Here is a 23,911-nt window from a genome sequence, read left to right on the forward strand (position 1 = left end):
ATTCCGGAGGATATGCACTTTCCACTCCTCCCACCAAGATGCTGTTTATGTATGAAAGCCTTCCTCCTTCCTCCCCCCCTCCCCTCCATATGACTCGTTTGTCCTCCCATACATGAGATGAGGTAGCATACTTCCACTGGATACCACCAACCATTACTTCGCCACGTTTTTAATGGTCGTATACCTGGTATTACTGATCTAGTAGCTTTCTACAAGGTGGTATATAAGCTCTAGGCTAGCTACTTACCGTGAACAAAGCAGAAAGCCACTGAGGTCAGCCTTACATACCTACTATCACCCGCCCTCGCAACTTTCATAAAAGTGACTTACGTCGGTGAAGCGCAATCTCTAACCGTGCTAGGGTACAGCTCGTTCAAGGGTTAACCCACCTAAAGACAAAGAGCTCGGCCGGGGGTTATGTAAATATATGTCTCCCGGTTGACCCGCTCAATTTTACCGTTAAACCTATTCCAAACAACATTAATCGATATGAAGTCAACTGCTCAGTCTGCGCTTAAGGCGCTGGCGCTCGTCGCCATAGCTGGAGCTATTCCTACGATTCTTGCCCACGGTCACGGCGACGAAGGCGCGACAGATATGGATATGGATATGAGTATGGACATGAGTAAAGAGGATCCAAAACCGGATCCAGAATCGTACACGCCCACGTACTTTTCGCATCCAGAGCACGTAGTCGAAATATATGCGCATATCGCACTGATGGTCGTCGGTTGGGTAATCATGCTGCCACTAGGTATGACCGACCATCTTAGCAACTCCAGGACAAGTTCATAATGATTCTAACTGTTTCTCTTAGCTGTTATGTTCTCCATTGCGCGATCCCGGTATACGCTCCCCGTCCAATTTCTCTTCCTCGTCACAAACGCGCTCGGCGTCGTACTAGGTATTACCTACAACGCGAACACACCCGATCTGTATCCCAACAATGCGCACCACAAGCTTGGTTGGTTGGTCACTTGGGTAGTCAGTGCGCAAGTGTTTATCAGCCTCGTTGGCCGCGTCGCAGGCGTGATGGGCGGGAAAGGAACAGAAGGCTACGGCAAGGAGGAAGAGCAGGCGTTCATTCCGGTTTCGACAGAGGCTATGGCTGAGCACCAACGCATTAACGATGCGCTATACTCTCACCCTCACCCATACCGCCATTCTAACGATAGTGGGCAAGGCACCGAGCCAAACACCGAGTCTTTGAGAAGTAACTCCTTGTCGACTGTAGTGGGTCAGGAATCCCCTATTGAGATGAGCGACCGGCGAATCCACTTTGACGATCTGGAAGAGGTTCACTTCAAGCCCGCGAAAGTGTTAGGTTCAAAGAATACCAACTCGCTCATCGCTAGATTTGCCGGCAAGATTTCTACCAGAGCATGGAAAGTTTTGATGTTTGCCTACAACTTCGTCGACCGTACTATTCTCATTCTAGGTTACGTTGCTCTGTGCACGGGTGTTATCACATTCGGACGATTCTTTGTAAGTTGACCTAAGCGAATTTGTTAGGGTTACGATTTCGTAGGTCGTAGGCTAACCGCTCAATTTAGGAGGGTCACGGTATTTTCAGCGGCTTAGCTCATTGGATCAAGGGTGGCATCTTTTTCTGGTACGGCATTTTGACTCTCGGAAGGTGGTCGGGAAGTTTCGGTGAGCTGGGTTGGGTAAGTCGGAACGAACACCGCCCCCAATTAACCGATCAGCATCAGGTGGTTGCTTACAAAAATTACACAGGCATGGAACGTCCGCCCGAAACAAAGCTCGCAGAAATGGAGGCCAACTGCGGAATTCGTCGAGGGTGCGCTTATCTTCACTTACGGTTCAACCAACATCTTCCTGGAGCATCTTGGCAATGCCGGTAAGGAATTCAGCCCTCAGGATCTAGAGCACATCTCCATTACGGTTCTCTTCATCGGAGGTGGCCTGGTAAGTCATTATCGTGTTAGCAGATATGCGTTGCGTGATGGCACTAATTCGGATTATACAGCTTGCTATGCTCATTGAGTCGACGCGGATTCGGGAACTCTTAAATACTACGGTGTACGATGCAGCTCTCTCGCATCCGAGCCACGCCTACAGTGATGAGGAACGTGAAGCTTTACAGGCACCAAGGGAATACGAATTCTCCATCAATCCTATTCCGGCGCTCGTGATCTTACTTCTTGGTATCATGATGAGCTCGCACACGCAGCACAACATGGTTTCTAGCATGGTTCACAAGCAGTGGGGCAACCTTTTAACTGGCGCCTCTTTTGCTCGAGGATTTACATACGTGCTACTATATCTCAAGCCTCCGCGCTCGATCCTGCCATCTCGACCTCCGACCGAGCTTATTACCGCGTTTGGACTCATTGCAGGGGGTACTATCTTCATGGCAAGCGTAAGTCATATCTGGGTTACTGTACTAAATTTCAGGAGCTAACAAGAGCTATAGGCCAACGACACAGTTGAGGGGATGATCCACTACGACCTGGACGCCATGTTTTTCTACACCGTTACTATGGGATTAGTCGGTCTGATCATGGCCTGGGAAGTTATCCTTCTAGCCCTCAAGGGTTGGGCCGTCCGAAAGGAGTCCAGCCGATCCCCAAAATCTTGGGACCTAGCTTCCCGCGTTTAGGCGGTCTGGCTGGAAACCTTTGGAGATAATTAACAAGAAAAATTATGATAAACATGCATGAGGAAGCGACCAAGTTAACCAACCCCCCAGTATTATTAATAACTGGGGTTGTTAACTATTGCGGTCAAATTCTTGAATTACGGCGCATAGGGGGGGTGGGGTGGTCGATCGCGATATACCCTAGATGCTCCTCTTTTGTTTTCATTTCATATATTATCTATTTGCATTCTAGACTTTCACTATTACCGATGATACCCCTAGGGAAGACAGAGTATGATTATTTATATGGAGGAATTTGGTGGTGGGATCGGTAATGGAAGGAATTAGATGAAAGCTTAAGAACCAAACTAGGTTGCCAACGGTGAGGCGGTCTTGGGATGACGGGCAGGGTGGAATGAATGGTTAAATTAGGTCAGGCAAGCCTGCCTCGGATGGCTGAATTGATAATGAGGTTGAAGCCATGAAAGTAAGAGAGTACATGAATATGTGTGATCTCGTCTAGTTGGCGATTACCTCTATACATGGCAATTCCAGCTGTAAAGAACCGATGTTGACATTATGAATGATTAAAGTCTTTTGATGAGAGCTTCCCAACGATTACCAACTTTAAGCTTGCAACTTAATGTCTAAAGAATGTGGTAAGAGGTTACGAAGAAGCCGAGTTGTGCAAATGTCCTTAGTTAGTTGCTATCCTTCGGTCTTTATATAGTTTGAAGTACATTGACTGACTATACCTAGAGGTCCGGCGTATACTACTGTATCATACATATATAATTCCCCTGAGTACCCAGACTATACGGCGTAGCTAACATGGATTATACTATACGATACTACTCAAGAGCCAAGGAAAGTCTTCATTATGATGATTACAGGCTTTTATTCCGTTATTCTTATTAACCAGTTAGCGCCTTTCCTCGTCTCCTGACTCATAAACTGTCGAATAGGCAGCTATATCAAGCAATACTATGTATATCCGCAATTCTATCGTACCACTCCTGACTCATATTTCTCTTTCTATGCAGTCAATTCCTTAGAGTTCGTATTAAGAGTCACTATATGCTCCTCCGTATATAAGTTGAAGGCGCAAAGAGTTCTCGATGAGTCGTACAAGAAAAAGAACCTTGGCGAAGAACTGATGGCAAGGGAAGAAAGATGAGAGAGATAGGTACTTGCTCTCTATGTACATACACTATCGCTCGCCTTCATTCGCCGTTACTAAATTAGGCTTAGGAACCTAACCTTAGGTAGGCCAATAAGCCAATAAGCCAATAAGGCGCTAAAAGTATGTGTCGCAAAGATGCAAGTTACATCATCTGCTGCCCATCCTGCTGCCCCACCAAGCACATGTACCATGCAGCATAGGTATACACTACGCAGGCAGTCGCAAACCAGCAAGGCATAGGCGAACTAGCTTGCCGTTGATCAGTCAGTCAGTTTGATATCGTACAGAGAAAGGACGATTTGACAAATATTTAAACTATAGCTAACGTCCCACCAAATCCGAGTAACATACCTAACTTTAAATCCCCATCATCTAATCATTCAATATTCGAATCCAACATTTGAAGTTTAATCTTCTTTTCGCAACACCCTACTTCTACTTCTCACCATGACGACTTACAAGAGTACCCCGCTATATGGAGGAGCTCTCATCTGCGACCTCCCAGCTAACTTCGCTGACGTGAGGTACGTTTGCAGATACTCTCTTGTATCCTATATATATATATATTTATCTTTATCTTTATATTCTAACACTAACCGTCTGATTATCCATATATCAGCCTCATAAGACAAGTTCCCGACCACCAAGAAGCATATATCGACAAAGATGGCTTCACCAGCATCATCTTTGATATCAACGAGCGCGTTGGCGGCCCGGGCAGCGGTCCCGAGATAGACGGTCGCGCCTTGACCACGCACCTCGAGGAACTTGTAGGGGAAGACCTCGAGAACGTCAAGGTCTGGAATACCACACCCACTGTATTCTCCCGCCTAGAGTACGTCCTTCCTTCCTTCCGACACCCACAATCCCTTCAAAGACTAACTAACGCGCGCCATCGCACTCCCAACAGCGACGATATCCCTGCTTATACGCTGATCGCAACACACACGACACAAAAGCCGGACAAGCCTACGGACGACGACAAGCCCCAGCGGCCGGTCAAGAAGACGGACTTCACGGCTATCATCCTGACGCTGGTACGGCTAGAGCGCGAGAAGACAGACCTGCTCATCACCATCAACGTGCCGCACATCCGCGGCGAGTACGACGAGGACGACGTCGACCTTGAGCTCGGCAGGCAAGGAAAGCTCATCGGCGACGCGGTCGACTACGCCGCTAAGATCTGGGAGACTTTCAAAGTTAAGGACTGGGGTCTCTTCAACGAGGTCTAAGCGGCGAAAGAGTTGGGAAATAATAATGGGATTTGCGAATGGGATATACTACTACCTACATTGCCAAAGTAGCGTTGTTATGCGACTAACCGGGTTTAAATTAGGAAGAGTGCCTAGGAATCACAGGAAGGGGAGAGCATGACGAGACTTTGCTAAGGGGGGATTTTGAGGGACGTCGTTTCCTTTGTTTGTCTATTGTCCCGCAGCCCCTCTGGGCTTCGGCTTTGATACGAATCACGAACGAGTACTTATGGATAGGGACCAGGTAGCATGCATATTCGGCGGTAGGGAAGTGGATATGGATATGACATGGCCATTGCTTTAGGTAGATAAGGAGGGATTGTTGTCTCGCGCCCGGTACCTAGGGAGTTATGTAGCCTAGATAGATAGTATATCTCAATTACTCTAACTATGCCTAGGGTTGGATAGACGTGATGTTGCTTCAAAGACGAACTAAGGGCTGTCTTAGCTGTGACTGACCGTTACTATTTATTTATGTAGTTAGGGTGCTAATCTAGGTATGTTTTACTATAAGTGACAAGGTTCGTATAATCAAGAGATTACCAATATTGCCCTGTTATATATATATGCCCGTCTTTAGATTAGGTAGACTCTTAATTAAATTCTCATTCTTATCAAGTCATCGAGACAAACGGTCGGTCTAAACTACCTACCAGCCAACGCTACTGCCCTTTAGTACCCCTAGGTATTATTCTCGCTATGATACGGGGCGTTGTATGGCCACCTCGTCTACCTATCCTAAACGATCGATCGATAGATAATAACATTCTGCCATGCCAGAACCCGTCCGCGTACAACCCTCAGGCGTATATACCCGTCTGCCGCGCACCCCCAGTCTGTAACGTGTCACTTCGGCGCTACGCGAAGATGTCATAAGTGCCCCGAGCCTTGTCTTCTACAGCCTCCTGCTGTTTGTCCCCCTCTTCTTGCCCCCCTTCATCGTCGTCGTCGTCGTCGATCGTTAGGACCTCGACAGCGCTCTGCAGCTCCTTTACTGCTCGTCCGCCGTCCTTCTTATCCTTCTGCTTTTCTTCTTTCTGCAGCTCTTTCCATCGCATCGATATAAGCGCCATGCGTTCCTTGAATGAGAGTCCGGGGTTCGTCTGGCTCAGGACGCGTGCCTCTTTCGTCATGAACTCCTGCCATGCGCTCTTCTTCTTGGGTATCGTTGCGATAGCGGCGACGGTACTATCTTTCCCGCTCCCGCTCCCGCTCACACCTGCATCGGTGCTATTACCCAGAGTACTCGTCGCGCCAGCACCAGTTTTGATAGTAGCACCGGAGCCACGCGGCACAGGCTTAATCTGCACCAGCCGTCCACGACATCCACCGCACCGCTGGCGCTCTGTATCCACGCTCTTCGAGTGTCTCTTAACCTCGATGCCACAGTCCCCGCAACGCCAGACGTACTTGTACTCAATCTCGTAGCTGTGCTTCGTGGTAACCTGGATACCGCGGTCGCCGAAAATAGCCCCGCACCGCGCGCCCCAGGCCTTGAACTCGGGGCCGTGTGCTGCTGCTTTCTTTTTCTTCTCACCCATACCACGTTCGGCCTCGGGGCTAGTGTTGGGGCCGCCGAGCATGAATACGGCCAAGTGGCAGAACTCGTGCGCGACTGTGTTCAAGAGGTCTGCCTCGTTGCTGAGGACCTTGGATGCCAGTTCGATGGACGCGTTGTGCTGACGCATGGAAGCCCCCTGACTGCTAGTCCCGTTGGCGTGCCGTGTCGTCGTAGACACTGTTCTGCATTTCCAGTGCGCGCGTCCGGCTGTCGTGAGCAGCGTGTTGGACCACTTGATCTGCAAGCCGCCCGTCTCCTGTGTGAGCTGTGCTAGCTGGCCCTTCGTCACGCGCTCGTCTAATTCGCGGAGGAAGGTCCGCGCGAGATCTTCCTTGCAGGCGTCGAAGGCACGCCGCGCATCCCGAAGCTGCTTTGCTGGGCTTGTGCCGGGCTTCCGTTTGGCCGTTTCCGGCGCGCCCTGCTTCTTTGCCTTGATTGCCTTCTCTGGTGCATCGGCCTTGGGCTTCTCGGGTGAGTGCTCGTCGATCCAGGCGAAGTTCACCTCTGGATCCCAAAACTCCTTATGCTCGGGTTTCCAGGGCGATGCGGGGATCCTAGGTGTCTTGAGGGGAGACGCAGGCAGCGTCTTCTGCGTCCTCTTAGGCGTTATAGGCTCCAGCACAGGTTTCTTAGCTGCTTTAGTCGAGGGCTCGTCAGAATCGGAGTCCTCGTTGAAGCTAGAAGGACGGTTAGCATTGATCGGTATTGTTTGCGCCACGGCAATGATGCTAACTACTTTTGGCGTCGCTTACATGTGAAGTTTCTGAAAGGTGTCTTCTAGATCTCCTGGTTGGGATGACTTGAAGTAGTCAAGAATGTTTCTCTTGGGCTCGCGTTGTTTGGGTGAATGTTTGCCTGGGTCGACGATGGTTGCTTGGGGTTGTTTGTTGCTGGGTGCTGCCTTTTTGCCCGGGTCTCTGAACAACGTTCTCTGAGGCTTCGCCCATTGAGTGGTGGGACTCCTTGAGCGCCGCGTGGGTGGTGTCAAGGACTGTTCTGAGTCCGAGTTCCACGTATCTGATTCGGATTCGGATATTGAGACGAACTCGGAAATTTCCTCTTCACTTGTCTCTACGATTTCCTGTATTGTGTCTGATTCTTCTTCAGAATCGTCCGAAAGTATTGGTTTTTTGGTTAACTTCCGAGAAACCTGCTCATTTTCTTCGTGTCCATCTTTCCGTCTGCTCTTTTGATTAGATATCTCCTTTTCCTTTGGCAATAGAACCGGCTTGGTGCTGGACAATATCGTACGAGAAGCCGTTTGCCGAGCCGTGGCCGGCAATGGATTTGATGTATCCCCAGAGGATACATCTGGTTTGGGGTTTGCTCTTTGAATAGGAATAGGAGCACGAGAGCCCCTTGACTTTGACGTCCGGCCACCTTTTTCCTTGGCAGTTGCGCTGTCATCCCAAGGTTTTAAGAGGGATCCATCCACGACCTGACCTTGGCCTTGACCTTGACCTAGTTTCCGCCGTCGAAGAGGTGTCGATTTCACTGCTGTATTTGACTTGACTAGCACATCACGTTCTGTTCGTGAAATGGACTTTGCCGTCGTCTGTGTACTTTTTCCGCTGGTCTCCTGCTTTCCTGGTACTTTATGATACCGACCGACAACCACGTCTACCTCTGGGAATTCATCCTCGCTACTATCGCTTAATATACCTTGTAACATATTTGCGATGCGATCTTCCCTAACGATATCATGCCGCGGTATCACTAGTAATTACGAATATATGGTTTAGGCTTCCAATGTTGGTTACTCCATAATAGAAACGTTTTTCTTTCTCATGTAGAATCAATATAAGATTTAGGGTTAAGGTTTGATAGGTGATAGGTCGTGGTTGCCAGGCAACGCGGGGTGCTGGCCTAGCAGGCCTAGCAGGCTCTTTACATAATCCGTATTGTACTGTTCCCACTGATAGGTGCAGATAGGTCCACTGTATGTACGTACAATCTCCAATCTCCCATCTCCAATATTTCAGGCATACAACGTATGTACATACATCTAACGTACGGCGGTGAGAACTCAATTCGGGATATGGACTTTTGGAAATATACCTCCTATCTACCTAGGTAGTCAATTCGCTATAAATTAATTCATCATTTACACCTTCCTCTTCTCATTGCTTTGTATATATAAGTGACTAATGGAACTCATTTATAGGTAGTCATGATAGGTATAATTGGAAATGTAAAATGCATAAACGCGAAATACAGCGCTGTGCGATTGACTGGTTTCAGCTTACCTTGAGAGGGAATTTCTTTAAGTAATCTGTTAATTGGTTTCCAGGCAAATGGCCTTCTTATTCGTCAATACATAAAGTCGAAGCAAGCATTGCTGGATAGGTAAACTCATGGCTTTGTAAGCTCTGCTGCTGCTTAGACTTATAATTAATTGACTTCAACTGATTTTAACACACACTCATAGACGGATCTAAGTCGTTTATTACCTAACTAACTCCGAAGCTGGTCGAGCTGCCTAGGTACCTACACTATGTACTGTAGTCTATGTATTATATATTCTTCCTTGCACCTTGGCTCGCTTTGGGCGCGCCTCTAAAAATAATTACTTTTGGCGGCTTCAAGCATTGAGGGGCGTAGCCAATTAGGATGCTGGCGTTGGTGTCCTCTGCCCCTGAAATTTGAAAAAGGAATCCTACATAAGACCATCCATTGCTCGATCTCGAGATTGACCCACGTCTAACAAGTAGCTTAGAATAGATTGTACGTTCGAGAAGCGTGTGGATTAAGTTTAATTTTTACTAGTTATGCATATACTGGTCTGCTATTACATGCTTATATGTACATAAATCCTATTTCTTCTCAGGGGGTTCCTTGACTTCGAGCTCTACACTACAGAGGACATTTCTGGCTCGCTCGGCTGATTGAAAATCTTCCACCCAAGCTGCTATCTAGTTTATTCCTACATATGTATTGTACAATCACCACACTGTTCATAACACTGTTTATATGTATTTTTGTATGTATTGGAGTATGATCTGTACCTCTACGTACATAACGCATGCTTATTTATGCTGATCTACAGATTTTCCTCTGCAAGCACTTCTAATCTATCGAAGCGAAAAAAGGATAGTCTTCAAATCTTTCGGTACTAGTATCTAGGGCTTTGTGCCGCACGCCTATCAGCTCCAGCTCGTCCAGTAAGAATTATTCTTCTTCGCCATTGGCAACTAGACGCGTGGATAGTTCCTCATCATGCATATCTTGTTGCAGAAATAGTAAAATTACACTACGTGTATAACACCGTACGCGCACGTATGTAATTTGAGCGTTCCGTCATCGATAGCCGGAAGAGGGAATAATGGCCGGTACCTGCATATAGCGTAGCTCGTCATTTGTAAGCGTTGGGTGGTTCGTGCTCCTTGTAGTGCTCCTTCGGACTCTTCATTGGACGCCACCGCTACTCTTTTGCTGCGGACGAGAAGCCGTTTCGGTTGACGGGGATGGGATGGGATTCAAATCAAGGCTTGTGCTTCTCATTCTCAATACATAGGTACCCGATTCTTCCTAGCCCGGATTTTCGTAGATGCGCAATTCGATAACCGTATTAGGGGGCGGCAGGATGGTTAGGGCGTCAGAGTCGCGTCAGGCTCTTTAATTGAATGCTGCCGAAGACCATCATCACCACCAAAGTTTGTGTTGGTACGTGTCTTGCATACTACGTTAATACATACATATGTGATGGTATTAGACCATCAGTATCTCTCTCTCCTAACTTAGATCGTATTCGAGAGAGGGATAAGTGACTACAAGGTATATAGTTAGACAGAAGAGCCAGTGGCAAAAATTGGTGGGTTACACCGTCGGCACGTAATACGAAGAGAATTACGAAGAGAATTCAGAATACGATGTTTGTTCGAGTTCGAGAATTGATCCGATTTCTTTCTCTTCTTACCAGTGGTAACAGTAGTTGACAACCCCGGGGCTGCATCAACTGAGAATGAATTGCGTATACCAACCTAGATATCGAGGAAGAGTTGCGCTCCTATTTATTAGAAGTCGTATGCTGTACTCAATATATTGTACTCAATATATCAAGTAGTGACACATTGCTTAGATGACGTCATATCCTTTACGATATTATTTCCAAGTGCGCATATAGATAAAACCAAAAATTTTCGTGATAACGAACGAGCGTATATATTAACTTATCCTCGAGACCTGCTGTCGTCGACGGTATTGTTGGCGATAGGTGAGCTGTAATCGTGTTGCTATTATGTAGTGTAGAATACCCGCATGTATTGAATATGCATAAGATAAAAAGGAGAGGTGGGGCGCTACCTATTCTGATGGAGGGTACCTGTACACTACGGCATTAGCTGCTCGTGTCGGAAATACTACTGTGTACCTAGGCTTTGCTAGCCGATTGAAAATAGACGACTAACGGCCGGCTCGGTACACTAGAGCGGGCAGCATATTTAAAGAGACCTCATAAAATACCTACCTACCTACATAAAGGATGGCAGAGCCCAAACTTTATCATCCATCCGTAAAAAGAATATCAGATGACAAGATGACAAGATGACAACTGAAACTCTGATCTTAATGTGATGGCTACATACACCTGTAATATTAAGCGTACAGACAAGATTCTGTCAAGAATTCTAGCAGCCCAAACTAAAAAGTAAAAAGATTCAAGTCTGGCTTTAAGCGATTGAGTGGTTCTGTACATGGACCTGTGTATACTACCTTGTACTTGTACCTTACAGTTTTCTTAACACTGTAGCCTCTTTAGCACCAGGTACAGGTCAGAACAAGCCCACTCCTATGTAATACCCCCCCCTGTCATGGCTGTTCTAGTCCACCAATAAGGGGCTAAATCCTGCTAATGATGAATCAAGGACGGCTTGTTTTGGCAACTGCCAACTCCACCAGTCCTCTGCACTTCCACGTCCTTCTCTAACAAATTGCAACCTGACCTATCAATGCAATCAATAGCACGATACCTTGCTTTAGAAGGAAACTTGACTGCATTACCTGTTCCACACCCTCGCCTCTAGGTAGCGACTCCGTCCACAGCCACGTTCAATCCCAACCTCCACTCACCTTTCCATTGCGGGTAGGAAAATGCCCTGTTTCAATCTCGATCTGGTCTAGAATATGCACTGTGATAGGAATAGCTACATAGTAAAAGGCTGGCAGCCGGATGCACCGGTGGGTGAAAAATAACTATTCTACCTGTATGTATGTAGGTACATAGTACGTTACCTTGCTGCCCAGCAGCCCTAACCCATTAACACTGTGCATCATGTACCAAGCACATGTACTATGTACCATACACACACTGTAATTGGGTGTACGTACCTATTGTACTGTTGCACACCCTGGCTAAGGGGCGATACTAAGCACGGGTATCGCTGAGTGGGCTGGGCTAAGCTTTGCCCGATCCCCCTGGCTCTTTTCTCCTTTCTGACATTTTTCTTGATTCTAGATCCCAAGTTCCATGTCCCAAAATCCCCTTTCCCCCCTTCGCCCTTGACAAAACTTGTTTTACACTCGCTTTCATCCTTCGACTTCTAATTCTTATCTTCTCATACTCTCTTTCTTCCTCATTTCAATCTTTTTGTACCATCTTGCCGCTACAACTCTGCGTAGAAAACGTCAGGGGGGCAGCGCGAGGAACTACAGAAACAGGAAAGAGAATAGAGATTCCGCTTTACGCATAGAACCTAGAAGGAGCAGCGTCCTTTCGTTACTGTCAGGTACTACTTGGTCATTCCTTTCTTTGTCTTTCGCTCCCGCCTTCCGTTGATTCAACGCACGCTCGTTTAACGGTCCGCGAAAAACGGAAACTCTAAAGGAGACACCAAGAGTATTATTACTCTCGTCGATAACTGTCAATCGTTTATCACAGCCAACTTAGCGCACGAGTTGCAAGTGAATCAATCGGAAATCACCGACCATTCAGCAAAGGGAGATAATTACGAGGTGGAATTTGTCGCATTCGCCAATCAAACGCGCTTTTGATCACGCCTCGGTTTATCCTTAGGCATCCGTCAGGGGCTTATCGCGTTAATTACTGCACTAGCTTGTGCGACTATTAGTGTCAACCTACCGCGTAGCCAGGAACCTGGGAAGTCAACATTCACTTTTGCACTTCCAAGTTTTGACACCTGCGCCATCCCGCGTCAGGGGCTCACTCAAGTAAATACAGCTGTTTTCCCTCGCGAGTCAACAAATAATAGCAGCCACTACTCACTACCATATTTGTCACAAAAGACAGCGACTGCTTGTGGCCGGCCACATTGACTCGATATAACAAATTAATAATTTTAATCTCGACAATTCGCCATCGCTTGACTTTATTCAAGCCCTCTACCTTTACATTTAAAATATCCCTGATGAGTCCTTAATTTGTAAGTAATCCAGCAGAAATTATTCGATAAGATTGGTGGAAAGTATCTGCAATTCCTTTTCACAGTGCTGATATCAGTATTTCAGACCGCGTCTTCTGCATAGTTTCGATTTCCCAAGATGTCGGGCTACCAAGGAGGTGGTGGCGGCGGCGGTGGCCGTCACGACTACGATGACGGATACGGTCAAAACCACGATTCGTACTATCAAGATGACCAGAATGGTCACTACTATGACAATGGTTATGATGCTCATGGTGGACAGCAGCAGCCACCCCATGGAAACGGAAATGGGAACGATGGCTACTATGACGAATCGTGAGTTTTTGTGGTGTACTATCTGCAACTAGAGATGATTACTGACAGTTAGTAGTGGCTACTACAACGCCGACGCAAACAACCCTTATGCCGCAGAGGGCGGTTACTACGATAACCATGATAATTACCAAGGAGAGTACTACGACGATGGCCATGGCGGATACTACGACAACTATGGACAAGGTGGCCAGAATGGCAATGGGGGACGCCGCGGCGATTCTGAAGAAGATTCCGAGACCTTCAGCGACTTCACCATGAGGTCAGATATGGCTCGTGCCGCAGAGATGGACTACTATGGTCGTGGCGACGAGAGGTATAGTGGTTACGAGCAAGGCAGAGGATATCGGCCCCCTTCTTCTCAAGTCTCATATGGTGGAAACCGCTCATCCGGTGCCTCCACGCCCAACTATGGAATGGACTATGGTAACGTTCCCGGCATTCAAAGGTCTCGGGAGCCGTATCCCGCATGGACGTCCGATGCGCAGATTCCTTTATCCAAGGAAGAGGTCGAAGACATTTTCCTCGATCTTACCAACAAATTCGGATTCCAGCGCGACAGTATGCGGAACATGTATGATCACCTTATGGTTCTGCTCGACTCGAGGGCATCTCGAATGACACCTAACCAAGCCCTTCTGTCGCTCCATGCAGACTACATAGGTGGTGACAATGCCAATTACCGGAAGTGGTATTTCGCGGCTCACTTGGATCTGGATGATGCTGTTGGGTTTGCGAATATGGGCAAGAAGTCCAAAAAGAAGAAGTCTAAGGGCAAGGCCGGCGACCAAAATGAAGAACAGGCTCTTGAAGACTTGGAAGGTGATGACAGCTTGGAAGCAGCCGAATACAGGTGGAAGACACGTATGAACCGCATGTCTCAGCATGATCGAGTCCGTCAGATTGCTTTATACCTACTTTGCTGGGGTGAAGCAAACCAAGTGCGGTTTATGCCCGAGTGTCTCTGCTTTATTTTCAAATGTGCGGATGACTACCTCAATTCGCCCGCCTGCCAGAATCTCGTCGAACCCGTCGAAGAGGGTACCTATCTGAATAACGTGATCACACCGCTATACCAGTACTGCAGAGATCAAGGCTACGAGATCTCCGACGGGGTCTACGTTCGTCGCGAGCGTGATCATCACCAGATTATTGGTTACGATGATTGCAACCAGCTTTTCTGGTATCCCGAAGGTATCGAGCGTATTGTCCTCGAGGACAAGAGCAAATTAGTCGATGTCCCTCCTGCGGAGCGTTATGTGAAGCTAAAGGAAGTCAACTGGAAGAAGTGCTTCTTCAAGACCTATAGGGAAACACGTTCTTGGTTCCACATCATTACTAACTTCAATCGTATTTGGATAATACACTTGACCGTGTTCTGGTTTTACACTGCTAAAAACGTTCCGACTCTTTTGGTTGGTAAGGCGTATGAACAGCAAGTTAACCAACAACCTCCCGCGTCGGCGCAATGGTCTGCTGTCGGTGCTGGTGGTGCTATTGCTACCTTGATCCAGATTGTTGCCACCTGCGCCGAGTGGGCGTACGTCCCGCGACGATGGGCAGGCGCTCAGCACCTCACTAAGAAGCTTCTATTCCTAATCGTGGTATTCGCCATCAACATTGCTCCTAGCGTGTATGTCTTCGGTTTTCCAGATCAGCAGGAGACGGAAGCCTCAAAGGCCCTGGGTATAGCTCAGTTCATCATTGCGCTCGTCACCTTTTTGTTCTTCGCCATCATGCCTCTTGGTGGTCTTTTCGGCAGTTACCTCACGAGAAACTCTCGGCAGTACGTTGCAAGCCAGACGTTTACTGCTAGCTGGCCGCATCTCAAGGGCAATGACAGAGCTCTATCATATTTTCTGTGGGCGGCTGTTTTCGGCATCAAGTACGGAGAATCGTATATCTACTTGACTCTGTCCCTTCGCGACCCGATTCGTTATCTTCAGATCATGGATGTTAGTTCTTGCGTGGGAGACGCGACCATTGGGACAATACTATGCAAATACCAGCCGATAGTAGTGATGGTTTTGATGATTATCACTGATTTGATTCTCTTCTTCCTGGATACGTACATGTGGTACGTCTTGTTGAACGCGGTCATCTCTATTGCAAGATCATTCTATTTGGGATCTTCTATCTTGACTCCCTGGAGGAATGTGTTCTCGCGGCTTCCCAAGCGAGTCTACTCCAAGATCTTGGCTACTACTGATATGGAGATCAAGTATAAGCCCAAGGTTCTGATTTCGCAGATCTGGAATGCCATAGTCATTTCCATGTACCGAGAGCATTTGCTCGCCATCGACCATGTCCAGAAGCTACTCTACCACCAGGTTCCCTCCGAGCAAGAAGGCAAGCGCACTCTACGTGCACCAACGTTCTTTGTATCCCAAGAGGATCATTCGTTTAAGACGGAGTTCTTCCCTACCTACAGTGAAGCAGAGCGTCGTATCTCTTTCTTTGCTCAATCGCTGTCCATGCCAATTCCGGAACCCGTGCCTGTGGACAACATGCCTACATTCACCGTTCTGATTCCTCATTATGGCGAAAAGATTCTCTTGACCCTCCGCGAGATCATCCGTGAAGATGAGCCTTACTCCCGCGTCACGCAGCTTGAATATCTTAAGCAACTTCACCATCACGAATGGGATTGCTTTGTCAAAGATACGAAGATTCTTGCCGACGAGACGTCGCAATTCAATGGAGACGATGAAAAGGGAGAGAAGGATACTGCGAAGAGCAAGATCGATGACCTGCCATTTTATTGCATCGGTTTCAAGTCTTCTGCTCCTGAGTACACGCTACGAACACGAATTTGGGCATCTCTTCGTTCGCAAACGCTCTACCGCACTATTTCGGGTTTTATGAATTACAGCCGCGCTATCAAATTGTTATATCGTGTTGAGAACCCGGAAGTTGTTCAAATGTTCGGTGGTAACTCGGAGAAGCTGGAGCGCGAACTGGAAAGAATGGCTCGGCGGAAGTTTAAAATCTGTGTCTCGATGCAGCGTTATGCCAAGTTCAAGAAAGAGGAAATGGAGAACGCCGAATTCTTACTTAGAGCCTATCCTGATCTGCAAATTGCTTATCTTGACGAGGAGCCTCCAGCGGTTGAAGGTGAAGAGCCGCGAATCTACTCTGCCCTCGTCGATGGACACTCTGAAATCATGGAGAATGGCATGCGACGGCCTAAGTTCCGCATTCAGCTCTCTGGTAACCCTGTGCTAGGTGACGGCAAATCCGACAATCAGAACCACTCGATCATTTTCTACCGTGGAGAATACATTCAGCTCATTGATGCCAACCAGGACAACTATCTAGAGGAATGTCTGAAAATCCGTTCGGTACTGGCTGAATTTGAGGAAATGAAGTCCGACAACATCTCGCCCTACACCCCCGGTGTCAAGACCGAGTCTGCAGCCCCTGTCGCCATTCTCGGTGCCCGTGAGTACATTTTCTCGGAGAATATTGGAATTCTCGGCGATATTGCCGCCGGTAAGGAACAAACATTCGGTACGCTTTTTGCCAGAACCTTGTCTCAGATCGGTGGCAAGCTTCATTACGGTCATCCTGATTTCCTCAATGGTATTTTCATGTGCACACGTGGTGGTGTCTCCAAAGCTCAGAAAGGTCTTCATCTCAACGAGGATATCTACGCTGGTATGAATGCAATGCTTCGCGGTGGTCGTATCAAGCACTGCGAGTACTACCAGTGTGGTAAGGGTCGTGATTTGGGTTTCGGTTCCATTCTTAACTTCACTACGAAGATCGGTACTGGTATGGGTGAACAACTTCTCTCTCGCGAATACTACTATCTTGGTACTCAGCTCCCTCTGGACCGTTTCCTATCTTTCTACTATGCCCACGCCGGTTTCCACTTGAACAACATCTTCATCATGTTGTCTTTGGAGATGTTCATGATCGTCCTGATCAACATTGGCGCGCTTCGACACGAGACAATCGCTTGTGAGTACAACCGGAACGTCCCTATTACGGATCCCTTGTTCCCCACAGGATGTCAGAACACAGATGCCCTCATGGACTGGATTTACCGCTGCGTCATCTCTATTTTCGTCGTGTTCTTCTTGAACTTCATTCCTTTAGTTGTCCAAGAGTTCACGGAACGCGGTATTCTACGTGCTGCAACTCGTCTGGCTAAGCAGTTCTGCTCTCTCTCCCCCTTCTTCGAAGTGTTCGTCTGTCAGATCTATGCCAATGCTGTAACGCAAGATTTGTCTTTCGGTGGTGCTCGATACATCGGAACTGGTCGTGGTTTCGCTACTGCCCGTATCCCCTTCGGTGTCCTCTATTCACGTTTCGCCGCTCCTTCTATCTACTTCGGTGCCCGTTTGGTTCTGATGCTACTGTTTGCAACCTTGACGGTTTGGCAGGCTGCGCTGGTATATTTCTGGATCTCGCTCATTGCACTGGTCATCTCGCCCTTCCTTTACAACCCTCACCAGTTTTCGTGGAACGACTTCTTCATCGATTACCGTGACTATCTCCGCTGGCTGTCTCGTGGTAACTCTCTCAGCCACTCGTCCTCGTGGATTTCTTTCTGCCGTCTCTCTCGTACGAGAATGGTTGGTTACAAACGCAAGGTCCTGGGTACTCCGTCAGGTAAATTGTCAGCTGATGTTCCTCGTGCTGCGATGAGCAACGTCTTCTTCGGCGAGATCTTTGCCCCCCTAATGTTCGTCTTATTAACGGGCATTCCATACCTTTTCATCAACGCGCAGACCGGCGTCAAAGCCAATGATGACTCAGTTACCGCAACTGCATCACTCCTCCGTGTCGCTATCGTTGCTCTTGCCCCGATTGGCATCAATGCCGGTGTACTTGGTGCTATGTTCGGCATGGCTTGCTGTATGGGACCGTTGCTGAGCATGTGCTGCAAGAGATTTGGCAGCGTGTTAGCTGCTATTGCTCATGCTTTGGCTGTCATCTTCCTCCTCGTGTTTTTTGAAGTCATGTTCTTCCTCGAGGGTTTCGATTTCACAAGGACGCTCCTAGGAATGATCACCGTTGCAGCCATTCAGCGGTTTTTCTTGAAGCTCATTATCACATTTGCACTCACTCGTGAATTCAAGACGGACCAGTCCAATATTGCGTTCTGGACGGGCAAATGGTACTCTATGGGTTGGCACTCGGTTTCCCAGCCGGCACGTGAATTCCTCTGCAAGATTACGGAATTGACCATGTTCGCCGCCGACTTTGTCCTTGGTCACTTCATTCTATTTTTGATGTTCCCTGTCATCTTGATCCCGAAGGTTGACATGTTACATTCGATGATGCTCTTCTGGCTTCGGCCAAGGTATGTTGTCTTGCTACCTTTGTTTTTCTTCTAAGCTAACGATGTGGTATCTAGTCGTCAAATTCGCCCGCCTATTTACTCAATGAAGCAGTCGAAGCTCAGGAGGAGACGTGTTATTCGCTACGCTATTCTATACTTTACTCTGCTTGTTCTCTTTGTCGGTCTTATTGTTGGACCAGCCGTAGCGGGCAAGCAGATTGGATCTACTTTGAACAGCACTCTGAGCAGCATTCCCATCCCGATAGCGCAGCCGGCTAATCAAGACAACAATGATACTAGGAATCACACGCAGACAGGTACAGGCAGTCCAGGATATTCGGGGCCCGGTCTAGCATCGATGACAACGGCGGCCGCCGCTGCTTCAACGGACTCGTCCGATAGCAGCGACGACACTCGGAAGTTCCGATTTGTCTAGGACGGACGCTAGAAAGGGGGCACTTGTACCATAGGATAAAAAGATGGTCCTAGTCCCTCGACCAGCACGAAACTAAGTGGGGTGCTGGTGTGATATTCAAAGTTGTTTTTTGGTGCTGTGTATCGACTAGGTAAAGATGGCGGCATGGCACATGGTATTTTCATTCTTCCTACAGTCATGGCATCAATATCTACAGGTTTTTCTTCCGTTTTTTCTGTCTCTGGCATGGAAATGAGATGGTGTTCTATACATAATGATAAAGGCTCTGATTGCATTTATTACTACGATGACGTTTTCATGCGTGAAGTGTTTTTTGTTTTTTTTTTTTTTTTTTTTCTTCAAAGTGTGACGTAGTTGGTGTCGATATTCGCGACCGTAATAAAGTAGAATATCCCACGCGATGGCCAAGTGTTATTATCCAATATTATAGTTAGGTAATATTACTATGGAGTGATCACGTATAATAGTTGGGTATCTACCTCTTGGTTTGGCTATTTTAAGGCCTTGGACAACCCTCCTTTTTTGATTTGGTTAGTTGATTTGGTTAGTTGAAGAAAGACGGGATTCCTGAATAGGGAATGATCAAGTCTATCGATTGAGCCTTGTTTGTTGGTTAAGGCTCTTGGATATTACGTATCCGTACCCGAGGAGATAAAGTAGTGCGACAGAAAGTGCAACGTCAATTTAGACGCTACATATACGGAATACTATAGTAGGTAGTATGTACGGCTGTTACGCCAACTTGGCAACTGCAAAGATACCCTAAGTGCATAATAAAGTGATAAAGTGCATATTGAAATGTAGAATTGAAGTTTATGTCTCAACCTTAAAAAAACGAGAAGTTGCCACCAACTTATTAATAATAAGCAAACTGGCAGAACGTGATTGCTTTTATGCAAATCCTGATCTTCCCCGTTCCTTACGTTCATGTTCACGCGCTCGCACCATCCCACCACGTTTCCCACTCTTAATTTAGGTATTTATAATATAAGATTTAAAAGATTTCTTCTTTTAAACATTTAAAATTTTTAAACATTTACAAATTCTGCGTATACGTATTTCCCCCCATTCCCCAGTTTCCCCCCACAGTCATCAAAAGGCGCTCGGGACACCTCGGAGGGATTTTGTAGAGACGATCCCCTCTCCTCGGATGTCAAGGATTTGGACTAGTCCCTTGGCTCTCGTCTTGAGATCGACATAAACTACACCGCTTAGGCACCGAATGGCGAAACGAAGGCTGACCGGTTGGTGCCGAGCTAAGGCCAAGCAAAGACTAGCGAGGTTTGTTCGGAGCCTTGTAATTTATTCGCTTGACTCGGGGGCGCTCTACAAATGCGGCTATTTACTTCCCGCCGTCCGGCTCCAGCCCGCTTTGCCGCCACCGTCGCCGCCGCCATGGCCGCCATGCCTTACCTTAGCTACGTTTGGCAGGTAAACACTAATTATTATCGCGCCCCGGGTTTTAACGGCCCACGATAACCATCAGGGGAAACACGTCCTAATCGTAAACTAATGCTGCTAATGTCAGAATGACTCGAGGGGTGGGCCGGTCCTGTGGGTATCAATGACGAAATGCGGATGAAGATCTTCAGGTCTGCCCCCATAATAAAAGGCACAAATTTTGCCATCTGCTACAAATCACAGCCCAGCCTGACCGTCACATTTCAATTCTCACGCGCTCCGCACGTAATGCCATGCATAGCGTCCGCCCGCGCCGTCCGTTGTTGGCGGTTGTTGGTGCTGCAAACTTCTCGTGGAGTGGACACCAATCTAAGGGTCTTCTCAGACGTTATGATGACATTTCCTCGGCCCTTGCTCGGTGACACCCACCCACGAACTCAACCTCCACAGTCTCCCAGCAGGTTGCTGCGATAGAGGCGTGAGGACCCTTTTTTTCTTTGATACGGACCCTTTTTTCCTGTGATTATCTGGATATACCTGGATATACTGGGATATACTGGGATATACTGGGATATACTGGGATATACTGGGATATACTGGGATTTCCTGGGATATACTGGGATAATACGTATGCGAGGTAAGAGGTCGTGTAAGCAGATCGTGTAGCTCAACATAAACAATATATAAGATAACCTGTGGACCATGCTCTCCTTATTCCCCCCAACAGCCTAGAACTCGTTCTATTTCCCCTTATCCTCCAGCTTTTCCCCCTTCTCCTCATTCTTACCCCTTCTCACTACTCCAGGTTCCCCTAATCTTGTAAATCTAGATTTTCAACCCCCTGGACGAGTCCTACGTAGATAGCTGCGATAGTCTACGACAATGGGGCACAAAGACAACGCCGATGGCGCGCCCACATACTGGGGCAAGTCTGGCAAGACGTTGCAGAGAATGATCACAGCTGTAGCGACGACGGATTTCCTGTTGTTCGGTTATGACCAGGGCGTCATGTCCGGTATCATCTCGGCTCCCGCCTTCACCAATGACTTCCCGGAGGTATATGGGGACAGCACGTACGAGGGTTTCGTCGTGTCCATCTACGCCGTCGGCTGCTTTCTTGGTGCCTGTTTCATTCTCACGTTCGGTGACCACCTCGGCCGCCGCAACTCTATCTTCACCGGAGCTACTGTCATGATTATTGGTGTTATCATTCAGATCACTGCCATGCCCAACGGATTAGGGGGAGGTGCGACAGCACAGTTCATAATCGGGCGATGCATCACGGGTATAGGCAACGGTATCAATACATCGACAGTGCCAACCTATCAAGCAGAGTAAGTTATTACTTAATTCTCACCTCCTTATTGAAATGCGTAGGATTCGGTTCCGCTAACCTTTGTCTCTTCTGTGTTTTTAGATGCAGTCATTCGCACAACCGTGGAAAGCTCATCTGCATTGAGGGCGGCAACGTTGCGATCGGAACCTTGATTGCTTACTGGATCGACTATGGGTGCACATATGGGCCTCATCCCTTCGTTTGGCGATTCCCCATCGCTTTCCAGTGTGTCTTCGCTCTGGTCGTCATCGTTCTTATGACCCAGCTACCGGAATCGCCCAGATGGCTATTGACCAAGGATCGAAACGAAGAAGCAACCACGGTTCTGGCAGCTCTCAACGGTGAGCGCCGGGACGACCCTGCTGTCCAGACGCAGGTTGCCGTCATAGTCGACGCTATTCGTGCTTCTGGCCATGGCGGTGGCGTTACTCCTATGTCAGATCTCTTCACTGGTGGCCCGACCCAGCACTTCCGCCGTCTCCTTCTCGGTGCCTCTTCGCAGATGATGCAGCAGCTATCCGGTTGCAACGCGGTCATCTACTACTTCCCTATCCTGTTCCAGACTTCGATCGGTACTTCGCACAACCTAGCCCTGCTCCTCGGAGGTGTCAACATGATCGTCTATTCCATCTTCGCCACTACCTCGTGGTTCGCCGTCGAACGGATCGGTCGCCGAAAGCTCTACCTCATCGGTACCGTTGGCCAGTGCTTGTCCATGGTTCTCACTTTCGGTGCTCTGATTCCCGGGACGGAAGAAGCGGCTAAGGGAGCTGCTGTTGGTCTTTTCGTAAGTCGACCTATCATACCTTCTAATGCTGTTTGTTTACGTTGCGTATAACTAACAACGCTTTCAAATAGACTTATATCGCATTCTTCGGTGCGACATGGCTTCCGCTCCCGTGGCTGTACCCGGCCGAGATCAACCCGCTTAAGACACGTGCTAAGGCTAACGCAACTTCGACCGTGTCCAACTGGCTGTGGAACTTCTTCATTGTGATGATCACGCCGGTACTACTAAGCAACACAGGAAAGAGCGGTTGGGGTACCTATCTATTCTTCGCGATACTCAACGCTATCTTTTTCCCTATCATCTACTTCTTATACCCAGAGACAGCTGGACGTACCCTTGAGGAGATCGACGTTATCTTCGCTAAGGGTTACGCCGAGAAGATGAGTTACGTCAAGGCTGCGCAAGAGCTTCCCCGTCTTACGGAGCAAGAAGTCCAGCAGAAGGCCCGCGAGTACGGGTTCTGCTTGTCCGACGAGGAGGCTACCGTCAGCATGCACGAGAAGGCCGAGGCCGTCTTGTCGACGCCGCCTTCTTCCGACTAATGCTGTTATGTGACGCGGGGATTCACGATTGGATGATCGTGCAAACGGATCGCGATCACATGTTTTCCTATTTCAACAATGCTCGCCTTTGATTAAGGTTATGACAGTTATGATGTGTGGTTGTGGTGTTCGACGTTGACGCCCGGCACTGCCACATTTGATACCATTATGACGAGTCGGTTAGTAAACCGAAGCGATGCGTGTGCTATATACGTTGGGACAATGGAAGTACCATTAGCGGTACTATATGATCAGGAAGTCCACGATGGGCTTTTTTTCACGTCTGGAATTTTTCGGTCTTTAGGAGGATACTAATCGTTTCCTCTTCTTGTTGTCCTTTTTTTTTTCTTCTTTCTCTTATATATTCCCACGGGGTCGTCGAGATATACCCTCGGGTCAGATACGACCCGAAACCGGATGTTGGATAGACTGGTTAGAATCAGTTTATAGATCTATTAGATTAGATCATTGTAGGTAGCTGCGTTAGAGATGTGGCGAAGTAAGGATGGGCGAGGTTCCCTCATAGGCGGGCATTCATGCATTCATTCCATAGACAGGCATTCTATAGATTATGAATACCAATTGGAATCGCATAAAACAATTAAAAAAATAAACAAAGCTAGTCTGGCCCGATTAAGCATCGTCTTAGTGACTGTGTCGTCGACGAGCTGAAATGGATGAGAATGGTCACAGGTAAGAAATCTCGGGGATTGTAGCCAGGTTCGCGAACCGATGTAACGCGGCGCAGCCCAAGGGCGCTGATTCGCTGGTTATGACATTTTTTACATTTCACTCGACCTATCATCAGCTCCTCGGCGATTGAAGATG

General features: G+C 47.8%; 5 protein-coding genes across 5 annotated transcripts; 4 read left to right on the forward strand and 1 right to left on the reverse strand.

The window, feature by feature from the left end:
- Positions 1 to 489: 489 nt before the first annotated feature.
- Positions 490 to 2,623, forward strand: F5Y00DRAFT_252327 (uncharacterized protein; the record flags this gene model as incomplete). Its single annotated transcript, XM_048009926.1, has 6 exons — positions 490 to 754; positions 818 to 1,485; positions 1,554 to 1,667; positions 1,738 to 1,929; positions 1,991 to 2,383; positions 2,438 to 2,623. 6 exons carry the CDS (start codon positions 490 to 492, stop codon positions 2,621 to 2,623), a joined length of 1,818 nt encoding a protein of 605 aa, XP_047866168.1.
- A 1,510-nt stretch (positions 2,624 to 4,133) lies between these two features.
- F5Y00DRAFT_35226 (Mog1p/PsbP-like protein) lies at positions 4,134 to 5,500 on the forward strand. Its single transcript, XM_048013524.1, has 4 exons — positions 4,134 to 4,309; positions 4,405 to 4,620; positions 4,696 to 5,194; positions 5,283 to 5,500. Exons 1-3 carry the CDS (start codon positions 4,233 to 4,235, stop codon positions 5,015 to 5,017), a joined length of 615 nt encoding a protein of 204 aa, XP_047866169.1. The 5' UTR covers positions 4,134 to 4,232; the 3' UTR covers positions 5,018 to 5,194; positions 5,283 to 5,500.
- Positions 5,501 to 5,607: 107 nt separating this feature from the next.
- Positions 5,608 to 8,427, reverse strand: F5Y00DRAFT_232932 (SprT-like family-domain-containing protein). The gene is made up of 2 exons (XM_048007233.1): positions 7,352 to 8,427; positions 5,608 to 7,276 (listed from the first exon to the last, which is right to left on the reverse strand). The coding sequence occupies exons 1-2, from the start codon at positions 8,269 to 8,271 to the stop codon at positions 5,896 to 5,898; spliced, it is 2,301 nt and encodes a 766-aa protein (XP_047866170.1). The 5' UTR covers positions 8,272 to 8,427; the 3' UTR covers positions 5,608 to 5,895.
- A 4,447-nt stretch (positions 8,428 to 12,874) lies between these two features.
- F5Y00DRAFT_35293 (glycosyltransferase family 48 protein) lies at positions 12,875 to 19,106 on the forward strand. The gene is made up of 4 exons (XM_048013525.1): positions 12,875 to 12,976; positions 13,062 to 13,291; positions 13,347 to 18,599; positions 18,654 to 19,106. The coding sequence occupies exons 2-4, from the start codon at positions 13,095 to 13,097 to the stop codon at positions 19,012 to 19,014; spliced, it is 5,811 nt and encodes a 1,936-aa protein (XP_047866171.1). The 5' UTR covers positions 12,875 to 12,976; positions 13,062 to 13,094; the 3' UTR covers positions 19,015 to 19,106.
- Positions 19,107 to 21,093: 1,987 nt separating this feature from the next.
- Positions 21,094 to 23,328, forward strand: F5Y00DRAFT_35328 (general substrate transporter). The gene is made up of 3 exons (XM_048013526.1): positions 21,094 to 21,749; positions 21,833 to 22,538; positions 22,610 to 23,328. Exons 1-3 carry the CDS (start codon positions 21,298 to 21,300, stop codon positions 23,081 to 23,083), a joined length of 1,632 nt encoding a protein of 543 aa, XP_047866172.1. The 5' UTR covers positions 21,094 to 21,297; the 3' UTR covers positions 23,084 to 23,328.
- Positions 23,329 to 23,911: the final 583 nt, after the last annotated feature.

Source organism: Daldinia vernicosa, assembly GCF_022497035.1.
Source record: "Daldinia vernicosa strain CBS 139.73 unplaced genomic scaffold F5Y00scaffold_15, whole genome shotgun sequence".
Classification (NCBI taxonomy): domain Eukaryota; kingdom Fungi; phylum Ascomycota; class Sordariomycetes; order Xylariales; family Hypoxylaceae; genus Daldinia; species Daldinia vernicosa.

What these genes read in the sequence shown, in the direction of transcription:
- F5Y00DRAFT_35226 (XM_048013524.1), top strand. Translation starts at nt 4,233, where the DNA reads ATGACGACTTACAAGAGTACCCCGCTATATGGAGGAGCTCTCATCTGC. An exon ending in GCTAACTTCGCTGACGTGAG is followed by an intron (nt 4,310 to 4,404) that starts GTACGTTTGCAG and finishes TCCATATATCAG; the next exon opens with CCTCATAAGACAAGTTCCCG. An exon ending in ACTGTATTCTCCCGCCTAGA is followed by an intron (nt 4,621 to 4,695) that starts GTACGTCCTTCC and finishes CACTCCCAACAG; the next exon opens with CGACGATATCCCTGCTTATA.
- F5Y00DRAFT_35328 (XM_048013526.1), top strand. Translation starts at nt 21,298, where the DNA reads ATGGGGCACAAAGACAACGCCGATGGCGCGCCCACATACTGGGGCAAG. An exon ending in GTGCCAACCTATCAAGCAGA is followed by an intron (nt 21,750 to 21,832) that starts GTAAGTTATTAC and finishes CTGTGTTTTTAG; the next exon opens with ATGCAGTCATTCGCACAACC. An exon ending in GAGCTGCTGTTGGTCTTTTC is followed by an intron (nt 22,539 to 22,609) that starts GTAAGTCGACCT and finishes GCTTTCAAATAG; the next exon opens with ACTTATATCGCATTCTTCGG.
- F5Y00DRAFT_35293 (XM_048013525.1), top strand. Translation starts at nt 13,095, where the DNA reads ATGTCGGGCTACCAAGGAGGTGGTGGCGGCGGCGGTGGCCGTCACGAC. An exon ending in GATGGCTACTATGACGAATC is followed by an intron (nt 13,292 to 13,346) that starts GTGAGTTTTTGT and finishes GACAGTTAGTAG; the next exon opens with TGGCTACTACAACGCCGACG. An exon ending in CTCTTCTGGCTTCGGCCAAG is followed by an intron (nt 18,600 to 18,653) that starts GTATGTTGTCTT and finishes TGTGGTATCTAG; the next exon opens with TCGTCAAATTCGCCCGCCTA.
- F5Y00DRAFT_232932 (XM_048007233.1), bottom strand. Translation starts at nt 8,271, where the DNA reads ATGTTACAAGGTATATTAAGCGATAGTAGCGAGGATGAATTCCCAGAG. An exon ending in ACCTTTCAGAAACTTCACAT is followed by an intron (nt 7,277 to 7,351) that starts GTAAGCGACGCC and finishes CCGTCCTTCTAG; the next exon opens with CTTCAACGAGGACTCCGATT.